Below are 22,683 nucleotides of genomic sequence, written 5' to 3' on the forward strand. Positions count from 1 at the left end.
GATTCTTGTGTGATGTTTTGTCTAAAGGGCTGACAAAATGGGAAGTGAGTAAGCAGCAATTTCTCAACACCTGGTTCCTACTTTTGTATTGTGAATGTGAGCTTAGGGGCTTTTTGAAACATGTCACGTGATTAAATAGTGAAATGATATTAGAATGGCTCAATCAAGGGAGAGATTCAGGAAACATTTTGAAACATGTAGGTTTTACAATCATTTGTGTTTGCACCATAAATGAAAGGAGGAAACTACACAGCATGTGTTTCAAAATAGTCCGTAAGGAGCAATTCAGAGACAGACTCTTGTAATATGCTTTTCAATATGCAATGTCAAGAGATGGTTAGAAAATCTTGTTTTGTTTATGGGGAACAATGAGAGCTAAAATGCTTCTCACTGGAGAGTACACCTACACCCAGGCCCAGCAGTCCCTTTTAAATTCAGTCAAGCTGCACCAAATTGCAAACACTCACAGACCCCCCCCCCCCCCCCCCCCCATCAAGATCCATGTCTTATTCTCTGGAGAAAGGTGAAATGTTGAAATATGCCCGATCTCCTTACTCTGCTCCCTGATCTGCACATAAATGTAATGGCCTCTTCCTCGGCTAACTTTTTTTGCATTAAGTGCATCCACTATTGATACTTTCGTCTAATTTTCCTTTTAACTCTCACATAAATCGTTCTTTACAAAAGACAGATTAAAAATTCACATAATTTCCAGAATGAAGAATGTTATTTGACCTAAAACAGAAGAGTTTTTCTGTCAGAGTTGACAGTATTAAAGGGAGAGTTCACCAAAAAACTTGGTGTACATGACGCCGCTTCCAGTCGAATTTGAATGTCGGAAGCCTAAAGACACTTGGATGACATCATAGGAGCGGTATCGAGGCATTAAATGTTTTTTCTGTTGTTTTTATACGTTTGAAGACCATTGACTTCAATTTGTTTTGATTTGGCTGCCACGCATGTTTACCACTGAAACTCCAGAAGTGTTTTGTGGACTCCAACCCTTCACCCCCCACTTCCATCGGTATAGTGGTGAGTAGATAACGAGTGAATTTTCAGTTTTCAGAGAACTATCAGATCATGAAATCAAGTTGATTTCTGGTACTGATGGATCTACCAGTCCCCCCCCCCCCCCTCGTGGATTCGGGGCTCGTGTTTCCCACCATAGATATCATATATAAAGGCTAGATGTCCCGTCTGCGTTGCCGGCATAGGTTGCCGGCCAACGGAGACGAACGTCCGCACATGGCGGCCATCTTGCTAGGGGGCATCTTGCTCACCCATAACCAGTGGTGGGAAGTAACGAAGTAGAAATACTTTGTTACTGTACTTAAGTAGATTTTTCACATATCTGTACTTTACTTGAGTACTTCTTTTCCTGACAACTTTTTACTTTTACTCGTTACATTTGAGCACCAATATCTGTACTTTCTATTCTTACATTCTCAAACTGGCTCGTTACTTATGCAGTGGAGGTTGGCGCAGCTCTCCTCTACGCAAGGCGCACCTCTCTATCTCTCTCTCACTCTCTCTCATCAAGGGTTAAAAATTTGTAAAATTATACATTATATACATTTTATTCCTATTGTTGTTATAATTTTTCAGTCAGTTGAGATAAATCTTGAGGAGAAACATTTTGGGTTGTTTTGTGTCTGTATAGGCCTACTATAAAAAGCACTTTGCATTTTTAATTTTGGTACTTGTACTTTTACTTTTGATACTTAAGTACATTTCAACACCAGATACTTTTGATACGCACTTTTAATATGAGCTACTTTAAGACTTTTACTCAAGTAATTTTCTGACGGGTGACTTCTACTTTTACCAAAGTTACTTTCAGGTAAGATAACTGTACTTTTATTCAAGAATGGCTTTCAAGTACTTTATGCACCACTGCCCATAACATTGTGTTGGTAGTGGTAAATAACCATAACTTTTAAACGGTTTGGTTTTTTATAAACGTCAGAGATGTAGATATGACACTGCATACTTATGAATAATTATGTTATTTAAAAAAATTTATGCAGTGTCATATCTACATCTCTGACGTTTATAACAAACCAGATCGTTTAAAAATCGGTTGAAAATTGAGCAAGTTATGGTTATTTACCACTACCAACACAATGTTATGGGTGAGCGAGATGAGGCGGTGGACTAGTGGCAGAAACTTGGACTATGGGCAAGGAGGTTAAATTTCCCTCCTTGCATGAGTGTGCTTGTGCATGTCTGTGCATGTGTTTGGGACAAATAAATGTATCTTAATCTTAATCTTAATGCCCCCTAGCAAGATGGCCGCCATGTGCGGACGTCCAGCTCCGTCGAACGAGACATCTAGCCTTTATATATAAATCTATGTATCCCACCCTCAGTTCCGCTCGATGTGGGCGGGTCTCTTTCGTGCTGTCAGTCCGATTTCTATCCAATCCGAATCCCTGCCTGTGTTTACCCACGCCCCCTTCCACGTCGACCTGCACTCTCGCCATATTTCCAATCCCGTTGAGGACCCGCAGCCCCGTCGAGCCGAGCCGAGCCGAGCCGAGCCGGTGAAACCTTCCCACAGGACTAACACGGTTGACCAGGAGGCTGCTTCCGAGCCCAGAGGAGACTTGTCTGCGTCAGCCGCTCATCCATCCCGCCGCCATGAACATCTTCCGACTGACCGGGGACCTCTCTCATCTGGCTGCCATCATCATCCTGCTGCTGAAGATCTGGAAGAGCAGGTCCTGTGCAGGTGAGCCGGAGCTTCATCCACCTTCACACCCGATGCTAAATGTTTCTGTGTAACTTTTACCTTTCTCAGCTTTGTCCCCCCCCCCCCCCCTCCCATCAACTAGCACGCTCCAAGGTAGCTAGCCACATGCTAACGCTCCCCACTCATTCATTTGAGCCAGTGGCTAACGGCGCTAGCTAACTGCCGATAACTCATAGAAACTGCTGTGTGTGCATTGCTTCTGTTGCACCTGCTAAAGACGTGCGGTTAAAATACTGAGGTTAGTGACAACAATATCAAAAATGTAGCTTAGCATTAGCTGGCTCAGTGTGAGTGGAGTATGCTAGCTGAAGTCAGGGTTGAGCGGTTGTGTACACAGTTTGGTGTCTGCAGCTTTGCAGAGGAAAAGTAATCATTCAAGATTAATGTACGGTTGTGGTTGCTTGTTTTATTCGCTGCAGTTTATACACACACACACACACACACACACACACACACACAGTGATACACACACACTGCTCTGCTAACTTCAGGTTCGGTGCTCGACTCGTTTGGTCTGGCTTCTGACGTGGCGTTCCCCAACGGAAGTAGCTAACCTCCTAAAATAGTTTGTCACTTTCTGTTTGTTTGTTTTATTTCGACTCTACTTAATTTGCTTGACATTAGTTGTGTGTTGAGAGTAAAGCTGCAGACTGGGCCACACTAGATACCAGTGATTTATAACCACTCCTACCAGTAGGGTTTATGAGAGGTGAAAGGTTATTGGGCACAAGGCTGTGGGGGGTTAGGTTCAAAGTGAAGAGGTAATTTTAAGGCAACAGATAACAGCTGGATAGTTCTGTTTCTGTATTTGTACGGTTAGATATCATGTAGTGATGTTGTTGTTAAGGTAAGAGATTAAAATGGTTATTATTCAAATCAGAAATATCTATATATATTTATATTTAGAAAATCACAAACTCCAACAGGCATTACAGTCTGTAGAATCCTTGATCAGGAATGAGGGAAGCCAATAACAAAAGAGAAAGACAACAGAGAGGAAGTTAAGCACCAAGCAACCTTTAATAATGTCTTTCACAGTCATTGTGGCGAATAAAAAATGCACTTCTTGTGGGGAAGCAAATCTGCAGCGTTGTGTTGTGTGGAGTTCAACTCAGGTGACCTTTGACCGGCTACGTCACAGTGTCCACCTACATCATGGTCGACCCTTCTTGGCTGTCACTGGCATCACATCCTGCGATGATGCATAATTCACCTTCACAGACGATTATCACCCACCTGCATTAATGTATGTGAACCACAATGACCTTGTTCATACATACTGTAAATCTGCTGAGAGATACCATTCACACAGAGGTGAACTGACAACAGAGGAGATGAAGCAGGTCAATGCTGACCACAAATGATGTGAGGGCACATATAAGCACAGAGGGAGACACACTCCTGGAGGATGAGGGATGGCTGTGGCCTGAGGTTCATCTCAAACAAGTCACCAGACAATCACAGGCTATCTAACACATGTAGACAATCATGCACACTCACACAGGTTCACCCCCGTGGGCAGTCGCACATGGAGGAAACCCATGTTGCCATTTGTGTTTGTGTTTGTCTGCACCTAAAAACAGTAGAAACACTAGTTTTTGTGTTTATAAGGTCAGTGAAAAAAACACACTCCAAAACAAACCTGTACAAACCTGTACTGTTGTCTGCTGATGACCTGTGATGTCTGAAGTGCTGGTTCAAGGAGGCTAATCCACATACTTGCGATGCTCAATCATATCTACTCTCTACTATTGTTGTTTTTCATTGGCAGTTTTTATATTTTGACCCCTGGAAAGTTAAGCCTGGATATAAAGGCCATTCTATATTTTTTGTTAAACGTACCCAGAATAATGTTCGAAAGTAAAACTGATGAAAGTTATTAATAGTCCTAAGTTATGTTTCTAAAAGTGCAGATATATCATGATTCCAGTAGATGTCACTGTTCAATAAGGAAAATCATTATTAGTCATGATAACTACTAGTGAAGTCATTCTGAAGTTGCTCATGACTTTGGTTTACTTTTCACCTAAATAGTAAATATGTTTGATTGTTTCTGTTCAAGGTATCTCTGGAAAGAGCCAGATCCTGTTTGCCATCGTGTTCACTGCACGCTACCTGGATCTGCTCACCTCCTTCATCTCCCTCTACAACACATGCATGAAGGTAAGACACCAGTCGCGCTTCAGCTCTGAACAGAAGCCCTTGACGCTGGTCTCCTGTTATTCCCAGTACCCTGAATAATGTGTGGACTGGTTCTGTGTTTTTTACCAGGTGATCTACATCGGTTGTTCGTGTGCCACCGTCTATCTGATCTACGCGAAATTCAGGGCTACCTATGATGGCAACCATGACAGTTTCCGGGTGGAGTTCCTGGTAGTTCCTGTAGGAGGCCTCGCTGTTCTCATCAACCATGACTTCTCTTTCCTCGAGGTTGGATAAACGTTTTGTAAATGATTTGATTTTGAGAATTCTGGCAGGAGTCCCTTTTGTAAACATGACATTTAAACGTGACATTAATTACACTCCTGCTCACCTTGTCATCAGATCCTTTGGACGTTCTCCATCTACCTGGAGTCTGTGGCAATCCTGCCTCAGCTCTTCATGATCAGCAAGACTGGCGAGGCGGAGACAATCACCACCCACTACCTGTTCTGCCTCGGCATGTATCGCGCCCTCTACCTCTTCAACTGGATCTGGCGTTTCTATTTTGAGGGCTTCTTTGACATGATTGCCATTGTGTCGGGCGTGGTCCAGACTATCCTCTACTGTGACTTCTTCTACCTTTATGTCACCAAAGGTGGGTTCTTTACTTGTGTCATGAGCAACAGTATAGGTGAACAAAAAATAAAAAAATGTATGCACATGAAAGATTATATAAAATCATTTTATTTGGTGTTCAGTCACAGTAAAAAGATGTTAAAGTGGGGTCATACAATTCTCACATGCCCGTTTGAACTGCATTCCTTCTTAGAATTAGTTCAGAGTAAGAAATGAGGGACTAAATCCAAATTCCTTGAAAACAGACAGACAGATTATACAGTTGAGCTGGAGCTAATATGAGGCGTCAGAGTTTGGTGAATGAAGTGGGTCTCTTCCAAAGTTATGGTTTTTAGTACAAAATTCCCTCTTTGTGCAACTGTCCCTTCACAGTAGTTAAGCAAGGAAACCCAGTCCCAGGAAACGCACAAAGGGAATTTTGTGGGGGAAGAAAGTGTACATTTCCAAGTGCGCAATCATTTTAGCCTCAAATTTGTCTCACAAAACCACGACAGGATTTTGTCTGTGGTGCTTGGGTTCCGATGACGACTGTCTAACGTTTTTTCTCATCCCCCAGTGTTGAAAGGCAAGAAGCTGAGTCTGCCTGCATAAAACCTGGAGAAGGAGACAGCGACTCCCAGCAGACTCAGGGGGTGGGGAGATGACATCGTGGGATCTCATGACCTATAGCAAAGGATGCCTGGGACAGAGAGCAACTAACGGGGAAAAACACTAGTCTTCTTGATGATTGCTGATTGAACTGGTAAATGCCAACAAACACCAGAGCTGAACAAAGACCATCCCGAATCAACATCTGGATTTCTGTGTTCAGCATCTTGCCTTAAACTTCTTTTCATTGCTCTTCAAATAGGAGAAAGGCTTCTTTTTGTTTTTAAATGCGAGGTGTATACGCTTTTTTCTGTATTTCTTATTTTTATAATGTCACAAATGGAGTCATGTCTGAGAAGTACCTTGTTTGACTTGGTAATGAAATGCACAAATGTACAGTCTTATTAAAGAGAGAGATAAAGAGTAATGTATCTGAGTGCCTGATGAGGATTAAACCCATTTTCTCACAGTATTCTTTTTTCTACATTAGGATCGTTTATTTTTTATCTCCATTATGTTTGACATATCCTGTAACGCACTCTTTTGTCAACATTTAAGAGGCCAACACATCACACACAAAATATTGCCATTTAATATTTCTCAAAATACTTAAAAAAGATTTTTCTCTCACTTTTTGTATTTACAGCTCATTCACTTTAAGATGTAAACTGTAAAATACTTTACTTAAGTGCCAGCAGACTTTTAGTCATCAGTGTCAGTAATTTCAAACGTGGGTATCTCCTTTGGATGAAACTCCTCATGTCTTCTTGTTTTTTCTACAGCTTGCTGTTTTAAAGAAGCCACCATTCAATTTAGTTGCTCTGCAGCTTCAATATAGATTTCATTAAGAGCAATGCTTTTTGGATGTAGAGATAGCACAAACTTTGTTTCTGTCATTATTGCACTCCAGTAACCAACCCACCAACACCAGCGACGTGTCAGAGATGAATGACTGAAGATCGAGTGCACGCATCATTCAGGGCTGAGAAGGATCCTCCAGCTCTTCGACTGGTTGGGACTTCTCATTTATTATGTCTGAAGTGTGACAGTTCAACAGATCTGACATTGTTCTGCTCAGTAATTTGAATAAGGGTTGTCATGCTGTTCAATGAATGCATTTATTGTGAATTTAAAGGCCTAACCTTTTAAAATTGCCATTCCTCAAAGATTATTTCAACTTTTTGTCACTTTTTTTGCATAATATCACCTCAATTAAAGATTTTATGAGAATCGCCCTCCAGTGTCACTGTGATTTTTGAAGAGCTGATTAGAGTGCAGCTTTATCCTATAGACATATTGTCAAATTGAGTTTGAGTTCTTAACATTTTCTGTTTATACATTCTGTATTTTTACATGAAGGAGAAGTCAAGGTTATTTATTTACATTTTATTTGATGAGCATAGACTTCAAGATAACACAAAAGTTACATGACGAGTATATTACTTGACAAAACAAGATGTAGATTATGAGGTTAGATTATTATAGATATAACATCCTATAGTAAGTTATCATTTTAAAAATAATAAAAGTGGAGAATGATGAGAATGTTGCATATTTGTTATAACAGAAAGTGACAAAAGTTAGAAAGATATGTTTTTACTGTGCTTTTAAAAGTTAATTGTAGAGGAATTATTAGTGATGTTTTTTTGTGAAAAATGTATAGACAATTCTAATGATTTATTGTCTCAAAGATCCCTTTAGAAAACGCAGGATTGAAAAATATTTAATTGCCACAGTTTTGTGTTCTCTACTATTTCATTGCCAAGGAGTTTGGACAGAAAACCAGTGAACAGTTTCATTGTGATTAACTTTTATTCAAAGCTTCTTCACAGACGGCAGATGACACTTGACAGAAAACAGTCATGTAACATGTTTTTATCACGTTTGTTGAGACACTTGGGAAAATAGTCTTTCATGGTGACATTATATAACCATTAAAATAAATATATAAATATAAGATTATAAGACTTCTTGTTTAAGATAATATAATGATAAAATAAATCGTAACATTAACCATCAGGTAGACTTTGTGCTTAGAAAATCCATTTACAACAGCAGATTCCAGCATCAAGTCATCACACATTCAAGCATCTCTGTCCTCTGAGTCCAAACCCTGGAGCTTCAGTGGTGCGGATTCAAGGCTCCTGTACATTCCAAGGAAGAAAGTAAAGAGAAGAGGACGAGAGCGACTGTGTTTCCCTCAGTCTTGAGTTTTGGAATCCGTCTCCTTCTCCTGGACGTTGAACGGCTGATAGGAAAAATGGAGAGGAGGACAAAATAAAACAGTGTTCGACATTTAACAGCGGCTTGTGATGCTGTGCCACAGTAAGTACTATTTAAAGTAAAACCTATAATGTCAATCGATCTACAGTATATTACCTTGATCAGTTGTGGGGAATACTTCAGGAAGTTGGCGATGGATACCTGAAAAGCTGTTAGGATGAGTGAAACTGTGACAGAGAAGAAGGCGACACCGCAGAGGATGCACATCAGAGTCAACCCTGCCACAAACAACAGGGCCACTGAAAGAAAACAGAGAAGAAGAACACGTTTTTGGCAATGAAAATCTCAAACATTGTTAAAAAAAACACTTTGTGAGGCCGATCTTGACTTGAGTGCACCTTACCATTGAAGAAGACGAAACCTACTGCCGAAATACCCGCGGTGACGAGAGCAAAGCCGAGGAAAAGTCCAACAGGCAGAGCAGACATGGCCGCGAACACCATCACTGTGAGGGTCAGGACAGGATGGCTGCCCATGTACTGCACAAATTTGGTCTTCATCACCTGAGCCATCTGGGGAAGACACCATTCAGTCATTCAGCAGGGGGGTAAATAAATACAGTGAATCAAGATGCTGCAGGTGATCTTATTTGGGGTCACCTCTGAGTTTTGACAGCTTTGACAGCGGCTCAGCAGGGTCGTCCACCGCCCCTGCTGCTGCTGAGAGTCAGTTCCACTGCTGCTGGGCTGCATCTCTACACTGTCACCTGAGGAAAACACAAGTCAGTCTGATAGCCACAATCCAGCCAGTTAACCCCACACCACTGATGTACAGTCTGGACAGCTGAACATCCTCATCTGAGTGTTTTGAAAAGTTCAGCTGGGGAGTACAAACCTGAACAAAGTAGAAAACCTGGTTTGAATCTCAATGGAAAACCTCCTTGCGACTGTGTGAACTTGTGTCCTGTAAGTCTCACACTCCAACAGCAACAGTAGCAACACACCTTCTTTCTTTTTATTCTTCATACTCCTCCTCTTCCTCCTCCTCTTATTTCTCCTCCTCCTCTTTCTCCTCCTTCTTCTTCCTCTTCTGAATTCCTGGAAGAGAGACTCCAAAAGGCTCGCTGATATAATTGCTGCCATCTACTGTTTACTCAACGTGCTGCAATGAAATGTTGATAAAAGGTAGGCCATAGCATACCGCATGCCATCCAAATGTGCCAAAGGTGGCCCAAATCTGTTTTGTGCTATTTGAGCCATATTAACAATTTACCACATGGGCCAAGTTAGGGTTCACACCTTTCCTAGAGCCCCATATGTTTGCCAACAATGGCCCACATTTGTTTTCGGATATGTATCTGTATCTATTTAGGGCCCGAGCACTGAGCGGTGGGATGACCTATTGTATTTCGAAGGATTTCTATTCCCCTTTTTGGACTTTTTCAAGACGTAAACATGCTCAAATTCCAAACAAAGTTAAATAAAACAACAACAAAAGTTTAAAAAAATGAAAAAGAAAATTAGTCTGATGCTTGTAATGGGTTTTATTTGCACAGTAACAAAAAACATATTACAAGTTCTCCAGAGAACATGCAATACGAATATGCTGCAGTTTGCATGTAGCCTCCTGCAGGTGTGTGCAACTCTGTGTAACAAGCACATTCTGACATTGTGATTCATTGATGATGCAGAGCTTGACTCTGCAACCAGGGGCGCCGCAGCAGTAGTTCTCCAGAAACCCAGTAGAGGGGGTTCCCAACTCACGTCCCAGCTGTTGGAATGAAATGGCTCCTTAAAAGTCATGACAGTGCTTTCTCCCTCTCCGCCCTGTGCTGCTATGAAATAGCATCAACGAGTCTTCCCTGGCAAGACCGAGAGGAATCAGAATATTTAATGACTGAAATTTACCACCACCGCTGATTACTTCTTCAATCAAGGATAGGAATTGCTGCCCGTGCCACCACCATCCACAAACTGACTCTATCCCCTAGAGTTTTGAGGATGGCATTAAATAGATGTGAGCCTATAACGTGAGGTCTTGCAGTGAGGGGAATGGCAAGGTGATGTATTTACAGCCACACCACAGAGAGCCACCCTCAGGACCAGTGATGACAACTTATTGGAGCCTTTATTGCTGCAGGACATTCTAATTAATCACTCTCCTCTGTATTGAGCACAGGGAAAGAATTGGGCGAGAGAGAGAAAGCGGTGCGCCTGCATCCACCTCTCCAGACTGCTGAGCACAATGAACTCAGTGAACCAGGGAGTGTGAGCATGTGTGTGCAGCTTGCAGAGGAATCCCCATTAATTAGAATTATTTAAGGAAGAAACCACTAAATGTCATGGAAAAAGGATGAGTAGTTTTTTGCGTAGTCCTGATAACAAACAAACAAACAAACAAATGCATACAAAAACACAAAAACAAACCCAGAAACAAAGAGGAAAATAACAATAATTATTTTTAAACAGGGTTGAAAAAACTAAATGTGTACATTTTCGGCATTTATTTTGAATGTCTAAAAGCATATTTCTTGTGCCAACAGTTGATATATTGTTCACACTATACAGAGTATGATAATCGGACAAAGCATTAGACTTCGTAATAACACTACCAATTAAACTTGACTGAGTGAAACATTGTTTTTAGTGGAAATATGTGTGAGTCTCTGTTTCTGAGTTCTTTCTGGAGCAGTCTCAGTACAGTAATATATACATGTAAATCCATTCGTGACCAGTTTGGAAATACTTGGGAAAGTGAAAATGAAGGGGAAAGTAAAAGAGCAGAATTTTCCATTTCTTCATTAACATCACTGATGTGCCCTTGAGCAAGGCATTCAACCCCCTGCTGTTAAAGTGGAGCTGCTCACAGATGGATGTCTGTCTGTGTTTGACTAGATTAATTAGTAAGTAAGTTGTGGCACAACCTTACATTTTCTATTTCATAAACATATGGTACTAAGTCTAAAATAAGATAAAATATTACTAGTTGTTTAACACCAAATGCAGTATTTGATCTGAAAATAAAAGAAGTTGTGCCGCCAAAGTGTGAACTGAGCTCCTGACACCAAAAATAATTTGTACATTGATTTATGATTTCTAAAACTTGATTTAAAGTGGACCTGAACTAGCACAATATCATGTAAACAAAACCACAATAAACATATAAATATATATTATTTATACTCGTTTAACCTTTATATGTGTTATGATTTGCAGTAAACTGGAATTTTGTTGTTTTTGCGAAAACCCTGATAAGTATGTAAAACACATCTTGTGATTTGCAGCCAAACATTTCTCAAATAAAACACGGCCTGTACAACAGTTCGAAATTGTTTTCCTGCTCAACATAATAAGTGAGCTGAAGGTAGCCGTGTTGTTTCATGGCCCCTGGGACTAATGACTCTTGTGACAAGCAGCCCATTCTCTTCTACTTGAGGGGAGATTGGAACTGGAAACCTGTGGAATGGAGATATGTCTGAGTGTCGGAGAGCAAATTGACTTTAGAAAATATCTACTGGCACGTGCCGAGCCGCTCAACAGATTGAAGCCGAAATGTGATTGATGAGCTGTCAGCAAATTCCAATTTGCATCCACTGATTGTGAAAACTAATCACTGAGAGAGAGGTGGCTGGGGGGGTTCAGTGTTGACCGATGCATGTCCACCTCTTGAGTGGCTTGTAAAATGATATGATGAGTTACATGTTGGACATATATTCCAAAGCCTGCAGTGTTTAATGAGAAAACAAGAGGGACCTGGTGCTTTTTCTCTCTTTTGGCTCTTCACCCCCGATACCCTCAGCCCTCCATCACACTGTCCACCTGCCTGTCCCTCAGTCCAGGCTTCTCCTCTCTTTGTAGTTTCACAGGCTGGTTCGGCCAACAGCTGGCCGCAGGGAGAATAAAATGTCTGTGGAGTCTGCCCTGTGTCTCATGGAAAGTCCTCATTGTCAGTGCTTGTCATTTTGCCAGATGAAGGAGGTCCACTCCTCTGACCGGGGAGAGAAAAGGGCTCAAAGAGCGCTCCCTGGAGGCTGGTAAAGGGCACTGAGGAGTATGGAGTCAGATCCCTCTCAAAGCTCGCCATCAGCAGCAGCTGCATCACTGCACACACATACACACACACACACACACACACACACACACACACACACACACACACACACACACACACACACACACACAAACAAACACATGCACGTCTCTCTATAGTTGTGAGGGCACTTATTGACATAGTGCATTACCTAGCCCCTTACCCTAACTTTAACCATCACAACTAAATGCCTGACACTAACCTAGACCTATTTCCTACCCTTAACTTAAAACCAAGTCTTAACCCCTCAAAAAGACCATTGAATTTGTGGCAGTGATGGTATTAAACCCCATTGAAAAATTGGCCCTCAGAACTATAGATTGACATGTGCATGACCCTTTCCTTGAAATCCCACTAATTTAGACATTAGCTTTTGACAAACTGAAATGTTTAAACTATATTTTACGTAGTGTACCTTAGTGTCTTGGGACAATTTGCTGTACAGCCAAACACCCGAAAAGGGAGAATAGTCTGGCACATTCCCTTGAAAAATGGTGAATTGTTGTTTTGAACAGAATTAATCAGCGAGCTTTAGATGTGCTGGTAGACAGAACCATGTATTTGTGTCATACACCTTGTGCGAAGTTGGCTTCATAATATACATATAATATGGAGGTGCATTCAACCTCCTCATCCACCTCCTGAAAGTGAAAATGTGCAGAATTATTCCTTTAATCAGTCTAACGTAATGCACCCCCCATGCCCCAGTCACATGCTGCCTGTTTGTATCTCTCAGCATATTGTGACAGCATTTGGTTTATCATCCACTCCATTACGGACTGGGATTGAATTTGCAATATTTAATCAGCACGTTTCCCACATTCAGTTATAATGAATCAACACCGCCCCGGCGTTCAACTTTTCATCAATTAGAAGCAAAATCCATGAGGTGTCATTGAATCACAAAGCCGGGAGGAAATATTTAAAAGTTGGGTCAGTGGGTTTACACATTGAAAAAAAAAACCTTGCAAGAAAAATGGTTCCGATCATCGAAATGCTGTTTCATTGTGTTGATTCTGCTCCTCATCAGATATGCAGTTTCCCTCTCAGCTCCGGTGTTGTAATGGATTGCTGTTGCTGCTGCCATTTGTCCCTTGCATTGTGATACAGTCCTTGAATTATGATTGAAGAAGGAGTGGGTGAAAAGCTGCTGCAGGATGAGTGACAGCTCTTCATAAAGGAGAGAATGAAAAGAAAGGGAAGGGTCTAGAAAGGTCATCATTAAAGAAAAGTGATTTTAAAGAAACACAGCCCCATCCATTATTTGCTTCACGTTTTGTGTGAGTCTGACCTGGAGGAGACCTGTGGACCTCGAGGAAGAACAAGGGGAAGAGACAGACTAAAAAGAGAGGATGAATAGGGATGGAAGTATGGAGCCGCAAGAGGAACTCCTCTGTCTCATTAAATCTGGGACCATCCATTTGTATTTCCCATCACTTCACAATGTCTCCCTCGGGAAAGAAAGGAGAATCTTTTCTGCCCATGTGTCACAGCTTTAGTGTCAGCTGCTGGATTTGCTCATTAGTTCAGCTTTGGTCATTAGGTGATTGTTTTGAACCCAGGGGAGGAACTCATGCCCCAGTAACGATTTTGTTTCGGGTAAAATACCTTTTTTGGGGGGGTTGGGGGTTACCACCAAGGAGTCAAGGGTTTCACTCGTGTCTGTTTGTTTGTTGGTTGGTTTGTGTGATTTTAAGTGAAGATAAGGCAAAAACGACAAGGACGGATAAACATGAAACTTGGTGGAGGGATGAAGTATGGGAAGCCAATGAAGTTTGGTGCAGATCCAGGAATTCTTTTTACTTCCTTTTAAAAATTGCAAGAAAAGGTATTTATTTTAGATTTTCATTGATTTCGCAGATAATGATTCATGGATCTTGATAAAAAAGAAAAAGTCATATATAGATAAAGATACAAATATTTAGAGGACAAATTTAAGTGTTTGGGTGATTATGTGCAGCTTGATTGGATTTTTAGGGGAATGTTGGGCTTGAGTTTATGTTGTTTTAGTGGTTACAGGAGTGCACCACATGGCAGAATACCCTCTGATCTGTATGCAAGGCTTGGTGGTTTTCCAGTGTTTATGGAAGTCTTTATGATGCAAACACTTTTGTCAGGTGCATGTGCATAATATCTACACAACTACACTCCTGGCGTGAACTTCACAGGTGACCTTTTGTGTCTCTGGTTGTTTGGACTAGCAGTGTGTGTGATGCTCTAACAACCCTGAATTAGAACTACTCCAACATCAAGGTGGTGCGGTTGGCTAGATGAAAGCTGTGCAGAGGGTACTACATTAAACAGGCGAATATTCACAGGGAGGGGGGGGAGGCAGCTGGGGAGAAGGTGTGATGAAAGGGGGATTAGCATGGCTTCATCATCACAGAAAAGCCATGAGTGCTATGAAGCTGTGAGGAGCTCGGGCAGGTCTGTTGGTTTAAGTAGCTAGCAAAGAAAGACCAGCGGCTTTCGATTGTCTGCCATGAATCTTTAAATAAATTCAAGGTTTGTTGGTATTTTTAATACATTTTCAGCTGAGCGCTGTGAAGAACTGTGTGGGAAAATAAAGTGCTTTTGTCTGTGTAAACCGAAAACTGCCTGTAAAAGTCAATGTGAATTTTGATGCTGTCTTTACAATCGAAGAAACTTGTAGCTGGAGGCAGGTCTGGTTCTGAATGAAACCCGACACATAACCAATCCCTGAGAGGGCACATCCAATAAAGATTACTTTATCAGTCTCTAAACACGCCAGATTTTTTGTATGGAAAGGCATGAATTATTCTCTCTCTCTCTCTCTCTCTCTCTCTCTCTCTCTCTCTCTCACACACACACACACACACACACACACACACACACACACTCACACACACAAACACACTGTATGCCTCCTCTTCCTCTGAGCTTGTGATTATCACCTGGATTGTTACAGTTGAGCTGCTGTGGAACAACAAAGCCCTGCTGGTCACTGTGTTGAACAGTGTATCCTCCCGATTTGTGACAAACTGTTATCACACTTACACACACACACATCAACCAAAATGTCGACAAACGCTAGCAAACATCTCACAATGTCAAAGACAGTGAAAATATGGATTACCCTTTAATGGGTTCTTTCCTGACACATATCCCTTTGAACCGAATTTCACTTTATTCGCTTTTGTAATTTTGCGTGATCCTGATAACAAACAAACAAACCAGGAGTGGGTACTGATACCTAGAGCTGTCCAGTTGTGATCAAATCACCCAAGAGACTTGTTAACACCAGGTATGAAGAAGGATTAGCAAGCCAATCACAAGAGCACAAGCGAAACAGGCAGGTGTGTATAATACTTTAAATAATTAAAAGTTTCTGGTTGGATACCCTTGCTCAGAATCTAATTGAAAACACTTCTCATGGCCTTCAAACTTAATATCACACTGTTGAGAATATTTCCAGACTTTGTTTGTTGTGTATCAATGTATTCCAGCTATTTATTCGAGCTGTATGATATTTACACTGAGTAAAATATTCCAATCTAAATCTAGTCTGTGGGTTTTATCCGTGTTTGCCTGTGCATGACGAGTGACTGTTTCATTTTGGAACAGTAAGGCTTGTTTGCCCAAGTCATCTTGTCCCTGAATGCAACCTCCACAGATAGATAAACGCTTTTCATCACCACAGAGAATAAATTGGTCCTTCTGCAGGCATAATTTTCCACCAGCTGCAGTTCTATTCAGAAAGAGGCTCAGGTGTGACAATCCCGTGACTGTTGCCTTGCAGATATAAATTGTCACTGATGTGTTTTGCCGTGTCGATGTTCCCTGTTTATTTGAAAAGCAGTTGTTCCTATTATTTGAGCAGCTCATCAGCTGCAGTAAAGAGGGCTGCAGTAAAAAAAACACACAACAGCAAATTGATGCAATCTGACACACCAGCACAATGCATTAGTTTGTTTTGAAGGAAATATCAGGAACACTGATGTGCTGGAAATCCTGTTTCACACGAGTAAACTCCTCCTGGGCTTCTTTCACAATGTGTTGATGGTGTTTCTAACATCTGATGGACCCAAACATGTAAAAACAAAAACAAAAAGTCTCTGGCAAAGGTTGAAAAAAGTCAACAGTGTTTTTAGTGATCAGGGCCGAAGCCGGGGTCGATTTGCTGTAAACCGAAAACCAGAGATATCCGCGGCAGAATTCCTAGGTCACGTCCTGCCTCTGCCTGCTGCACCAGCCCTCACCTGAACGCTCTGGAGATTTCTTTGTTGTTGTGAACCTCCTGCTGTGTTGTGCATGTGTGAGAGGCAACATCCACAGAAAACCCACTTCTTCTGTGGCGGTCATGTCGGAAAACAGCTACAGCCTTCAGCACACAGAGGGGAACATTAATATTCACACGGAGTCAGTGCAGGAAAACCAGTGCCTCTGGCTGTTTTTAGTAAGAAGGAGTGTTTGCAAAATTTCAAATGATGTGCTAGAGTTTGTATTTGAGGTCCTTTTTTGCTGAATTAATTCATTCCTAACCTATCCCTATCTAGATAACATTTAATTAAGAGTGACTGGGTAAAAAGTATTTAAATTGACATTGAAATCAAACATTCTAAAACTAGAATGGCCCTCAGTGGAGCCCAAGGCCCAACAGCCCCCTTGAGAAACCACATTTCAATTCACGAGATCACGGAAAAGAGGGCTGCGTTGTTTTTTAAAATCTCAATGAGACATACCTCAGCAATATGATGCAATCTGAGGCACCAGAGCAACAGCTCTGCAATGGATGCAATTGCTGTGAAGGAAATTTCAGGAACCCTGATGTGCTGGGACTCCTGAAATAAACACCACAAAGGAGAACATCCAAATTCACCCAGTTTTACCCTATGTGATTCAATTAATATCTAAAAACATGTTCTTTTGTTGATGTTAAGGTAAATTAAGCAGTAGCTGAGTCCATGATGTGATCACTTGAGCACAGAGGAGCAGTTTGGTTGGAGTAGAAATCTGCAGGCTCTCTCCATGATTTATCGTCTCTGCTTTGGATATTGACAGACATGTATAATAAATAGTTTTCACGTAGATTTAAAGATTTTTTCAGTGATTCTCTGAGGATGTAATGTTTTTTTTAAATACAAGACTTAACTATTTTGTTTCTTTGACAGCAAAATATATACATAGGCTCACGCACACACACACACACACACACACAGCAGAGGCCCAATCACAGCAGCAGTGAACAGGCTCATCCATCTTTATTACTGCAGCAACACACGCATACGACTCAGCGGTATACATACACACACACACACACACACACACACAAAGACATATACACTCCCTTTGTTTTTTCGCCTGTCTTTCTATCTGTCTCCCTTCATTCTCTCTCCTTGCAGCTCTCCTCGTCTGTTGAATAAGTTTCACATGAGAGACGTTTCAGGGCTGACAGGACATTTATCAGAGGGACCTACTTTATGTCCCTGCAGCGTATGGATGACCTCAGTTTAGACAATGTGGTGATGTGGATTTATTCACAGCGGCCACTTGCTGTTTGTCTGGTTTAAACAGACACGCTGTTCCTCCTCTTGTGCTGCTGGTGATTTAAATGTTTGTGCAGATAAATGCGTGTTAACACTGAGTTTATTTTCCCTTCTTACTTAGAGAGGTGTTAATTGGCTTCTCAGGAGCTGTGTGTATTGGTAATTGTTAGACTGTGAGGTCGAGTAAGAGATAGAGATTGTCTAACTGTGCCTGTGGATGGATCCAGGGGGAGTTTGAAAGATGTGAAAGATGTTCAACTTCAATCCGAGGTGATTATAAGAGAATAAAGTTGCAACTTGTCCTGTGTGTGTGTGTGTGTGTGTGTGTGTGTGTGTGTGTGTGTGTGTGTGTGTGTGTGAGAGAGAGGGCGTGTGTGTGAGTGTTTGTTCTCATGTACACTACGCTCCATCCTAACGTTGACAGGGACAAAGTGTCAGATGAGTCAGCGCTGCTGTCAAGACTTAAATTGTGCCTGCACACATACACACACAGATACACACATACACACACACCACACAAACACACACACACACACACAACTGTATCCCTCTTCTTCCTCTGAGCTTGTGATTCTCACCTGGATTGTTACAGTTGGGCTGTTGCTGTGGCACAGTGAACACTGTATCCTCCTGGAATATAACAAACTGTTATCACACTTATCACACATACACACACACACACACACACACACACACACACACACACACACACACACACACACACACACACACACACACACACACACACATCCAATACATTTTTTCTTCCATTTCAGATTCTGTTTGATTTCCAAGGCAGAAAAAAGACACAGATCATCAACAGCTCTTTGTCTCAATCCTTAGAGATACGTCATTTATTTGATCAAAAATATCGATATATTGACCAGTACTTTTCTGTGTACTTTCTCACAGCACAGTAATACATTCTCTTTATACAGTCAATACATTCATTGGGAGGAAAAAAACTGAACTCTGCAAGCCTACAATCACTCCAGTACAATAATAAAAACACAGTTTGGAAACACTGCCATGGAGGGAGGTAAAAGTCTACTGAAAAAAGGTCATTGTGTAGAAAATCACAATCAGAAAAATACCAACAGAAATGCCAGAAGCGTCAGTTGTACATTCATGGATATATCATTATAATACTGTGCTATATGTAATTATATTCATTCATGAGTATAAATACATATTTAATTTCATACATTACAGGTCCTATTGCACAAACACATTTGAAAGCTTCTCTCTTGTCTAACCCAGGCTTAGTGCACACACACTTACACGCAGACACGTACACACACACACACACACACACAGACTTGTCTTGCTATAGTTGTGAGGACACTCATTGATTTAATACAGTCCCTAGCCCCTAACATTAACCTTCTCAACTAGAACCTAATTCTAACCATCAAACAGCCCTTTAAAATTGTGAGGATCGGCCAAAACAACAACAATGGTTTCAAACCAAAATTTGTCATCGACACACACACACGCACACACGCACACACACACACACACACACACACACACACACGCTGTGGAACGAAGCAGGTAGAGAGAGATAGAGAGGAAACTGAGCAGATCAGAACGTGTGAGAGAGAAAATACAATTTTCCCCTCTGATTGATTTATGCGGTTATCTTTTTAATATCTGAAGAAAATATGGACGCTGGGCGTTTTTGCCCCCCCCCTCGTAATGTGGAAGATTTCTTGGCAACAACCCACCTCACACACACCCACACGCACACAGGCACACACCACCTTCCTGCTTCTGAGCTCCTCACGTGGGAGACGAAGGAACACCTGCATGTGACACCCCCCCCCCCCCGCCCGCCTCTCTCAACCCTCTACTTTGGTTTCCCAGCATGCCTGCCTGAATCCCCGGAGGCCGCGGGTATGAGGCACTGGCTCTCGCACAAATGTCACATTAACATGGCCTAAACACTGGATGGGGTTAACAAGTAAGAATGAATGTCATGGCAACACTGGTCTGGAATAAGCTCAAAACCATCCCAATGATCTTTCCTAATGATCTTTCTTAATCCCAGACTTGATCATTAGACACTAATGATTTGCATGAAAGCACATATTTTAGCCCCCATTCACCAAATGAAATGACATTGATGGACGGCAGCTCAAGGATCTTGCTTGGTGATTACTGGTTATCGACCATTTGGCTGTTCATCTCCATCGAATCAAACTCGACAGACCCAACAGCATGGATCTATTGTCTGATATGGAATGATGGAGGGAAGCAATATGCTCATTTAGCACATGCAGCACAAAAGACAGAGGGAACACGGTTCATGCAAAGTAAAGAGTACGCTTGTAATATTAACTTTGAGCAAGTTCATTTGACATCATTTGGGAGGAATGAGGGATGAGTGGGAGGTTCGCTGAGTGAAGGAGCTGAGGAGCAGTTAGCGATCGGCACTGCCTCGTTCGTTTAGCCGTTCTGAAGCTAATGAATTTGTGTGGAACGAAGAAAGGGGAAGTGAGAGCGGAGTTATGGCTTAAGTGCAAAACTGATCTGACAACAGGGGGAGTAGGGGAGTTGGAGGATTATGTTAAGTAATATTTGATTCGAAAAAGTAATTGGAAAGACGATGGCTTGAACCAGCAGAATTAGTGCGAAGGCAGCACTTGTTATAACTTAATTTTAAATTCAGCTCTAACTGAAAACTGGAGGATAATTAATATTTTACATTGCCCACCTGGGTCCAGTATTTGCTGAGATTTCCTATTTGAACTGAATCAAACACTAGATAATTGCCGAGATCTATTGCAACATGTTACAAACCATTGCAATACTAAAAGAGCGGAGGTTTCAGGTCAAGCCAGTTAGTTCAAAATCAATAATAATAGGTAAAATGAGGAATTCTTAAAGATACCATACGGCTTTGTGCTGTTGCCATGTTCAAATCATATGGGATGGAGAGCAGCACTGGGAAATTGTTTTGTGTTTTGCGTTCATATCAGTTACCTTTAGACATGCCCTGAACTCTAGGTTATCTCATGATGTTCTCCAGAGGGTCTGCGTGTGAGAACGCAAATGTCACATCCTGCCTCCGCCTGCTGTTCTGGATGCTATGATACCTGATGTGTGAAACCCTTGCCCTGGTTCACAGCTTTTTGCTTTTAGTTTGGTGCTTTGACAAAAGAAATACCAAACGACACACAGGCAGTCACTCCTAAAGTGTCTCAGAAGTTTGAGAGTCAAGAAGAACTTTGTAGGGTACGACTTTATCAGCTATGACAGACCTGGCTACCATTAATCAGATTTAAAGACTTATCCATTAAAAAAAAAAAAGCCTGAAGTGTCGGATCCCTGGAGGCAGGTATTAGCAGAAATCTACCCTTTGGCTCGGCTCCATTCTTGCGAGATAGATGAACACTGCTAATGCCCCAAAGTGTCCGCAGAATGGATGTGCGCTGATCTCTGTGTGCTGTCTACGGCAAGAGGCTTGTGTCTGTGTGTGTGTGTGTGTGTGTGCGTGTGTTACCATTTATGGCTTGGTACCGCATTGGACCTAGATAACAGTGAGACACAGTTGATGTATGTGACTCTGTTTTGGTGTTAAATGTTACTGGGCTGGCATCGGCCAGCAGCAGAACAAGAATTGATGAATTTGTGACTCTGTGGCCCTTAGAACGGATTCACTGTTGCATCATGGGATAGAAAACCTTGCACAGGGGTGAAACAGAAGCAGAAGGACGGAGAACAGACTCTTCTTTCCTCTCTATCTCTCTCATCTTGCTCAGTCTCCCAGAAAGCTAAAGGGTTGAAGACATGTTCATTTACATTCATTATATTCATCCAGATAATGGCTAACAGTAAGTCATCAAGGACCATTAATAGTTAACAGAGGACTATCTACTAAAAGCAGAAATTTCCTCTTCCTAATATTGGAAAGTTGATTAATGGATTAATGAACCCTTGGAGCCAAAGTGACCTCAAGACACATGTTTTTTTTTTTGTCACTGTGAAACTACAATAACAGTCAAGTTTTCCATTAATAGATATTTTACAAATAATAAGCAAAGCACCTACTCATCCTACAACAACCTGTGAGTCTGGAGGTGGGATACCATCCATGGTGAGCACTGCCTTGTTGGTGTTCCGCACCGCTTGAAGAGATTCATCACACACATGAGGAAAGTCAGAGTCAGGGAGGGCTGCTTTCATAAAAGTCCAGTTCAACATGCCTTTGAGACGCTGGTTATCACACTGGATAAGCCAGCGCTGTTTTTATACATTTGCTGGGGAGATGGTCTTAACGACGCACAACTGGACAAATCGTCTGTGGCTTCTCCTGAGTGAATCACCCCTTGAGGTGCAATGCTGTCGCGCCCGCACTCTGCCTGGATCGCTGCTCTGCCGAGATGACTCCCGACGAAGCAAAGACGCAGCTGCTGGAAGCGCGTCACCGTCACCAGTGCACAACAGAGAGTGTCCATAGAGAAAACCAGTGTCACCGGCCGTTTGATGCGTCACCAAGGAGTCGTCCAGTTGTCAGTTTATACTCAAGCGCTGATACACACAGTGTCTCATAAAAGTCATCGATGGATGGCGGTGATATCCCTCAACCAGTCACTCACTCAAGCTGAAGTCAGTCACTTACTATAGCTGTATTTATTTTTTTTGCATGGAGGAAACAGCAAACATCATCTGATGCCGGCTGCTGCTTTGTGAAAAGTTAATTGGACATGACAGGCCTGCCGAGCTCACATCTGCTGTTTGCTC

At 41.8% G+C, this 22,683-nt stretch overlaps 2 protein-coding genes across 2 annotated transcripts; one reads left to right on the forward strand and one right to left on the reverse strand.

The window, feature by feature from the left end:
* The first annotated feature begins 2,491 nt into the window (after positions 1–2,491).
* On the forward strand, positions 2,492–7,353 carry LOC133022626 (ER lumen protein-retaining receptor 2-like). The gene is made up of 5 exons (XM_061089474.1): positions 2,492–2,731; positions 4,815–4,915; positions 5,024–5,182; positions 5,297–5,549; positions 6,087–7,353. Exons 1-5 carry the CDS (start codon positions 2,641–2,643, stop codon positions 6,119–6,121), a joined length of 639 nt encoding a protein of 212 aa, XP_060945457.1. The 5' UTR covers positions 2,492–2,640; the 3' UTR covers positions 6,122–7,353.
* Positions 7,354–8,318: 965 nt separating this feature from the next.
* On the reverse strand, positions 8,319–22,397 carry LOC133023706 (lipid droplet assembly factor 1-like). The gene is made up of 7 exons (XM_061090776.1): positions 22,266–22,397; positions 15,577–15,605; positions 12,874–12,959; positions 9,001–9,107; positions 8,745–8,913; positions 8,498–8,640; positions 8,319–8,366 (listed from the first exon to the last, which is right to left on the reverse strand). Exons 1-7 carry the CDS (start codon positions 22,395–22,397, stop codon positions 8,319–8,321), a joined length of 714 nt encoding a protein of 237 aa, XP_060946759.1.
* Between the last annotated feature and the right edge of the window lie 286 nt (positions 22,398–22,683).

This window comes from Limanda limanda, chromosome 17 (assembly GCF_963576545.1).
Source record: "Limanda limanda chromosome 17, fLimLim1.1, whole genome shotgun sequence".
In the NCBI taxonomy this organism is placed as follows: Eukaryota; Metazoa; Chordata; class Actinopteri; order Pleuronectiformes; family Pleuronectidae; genus Limanda; species Limanda limanda.

Bases quoted from the DNA above. Each gene is read 5' to 3' on its own strand.
- LOC133022626 (XM_061089474.1), top strand. From the start codon at position 2,641: ATGAACATCTTCCGACTGACCGGGGACCTCTCTCATCTGGCTGCCATC. The intron at 2,732-4,814 runs GTGAGCCGGAGC...TTTCTGTTCAAG, and splicing joins GAAGAGCAGGTCCTGTGCAG to GTATCTCTGGAAAGAGCCAG. The intron at 4,916-5,023 runs GTAAGACACCAG...GTTTTTTACCAG, and splicing joins TCTACAACACATGCATGAAG to GTGATCTACATCGGTTGTTC.
- LOC133023706 (XM_061090776.1), bottom strand. From the start codon at position 22,397: ATGGACACTCTCTGTTGTGCACTGGTGACGGTGACGCGCTTCCAGCAG. The intron at 8,914-9,000 runs GTGACCCCAAAT...TGTCTTCCCCAG, and splicing joins AAAGCTGTCAAAACTCAGAG to ATGGCTCAGGTGATGAAGAC. The intron at 8,641-8,744 runs GTAAGGTGCACT...GTTTTCTTTCAG, and splicing joins AGGTTTCGTCTTCTTCAATG to TGGCCCTGTTGTTTGTGGCA.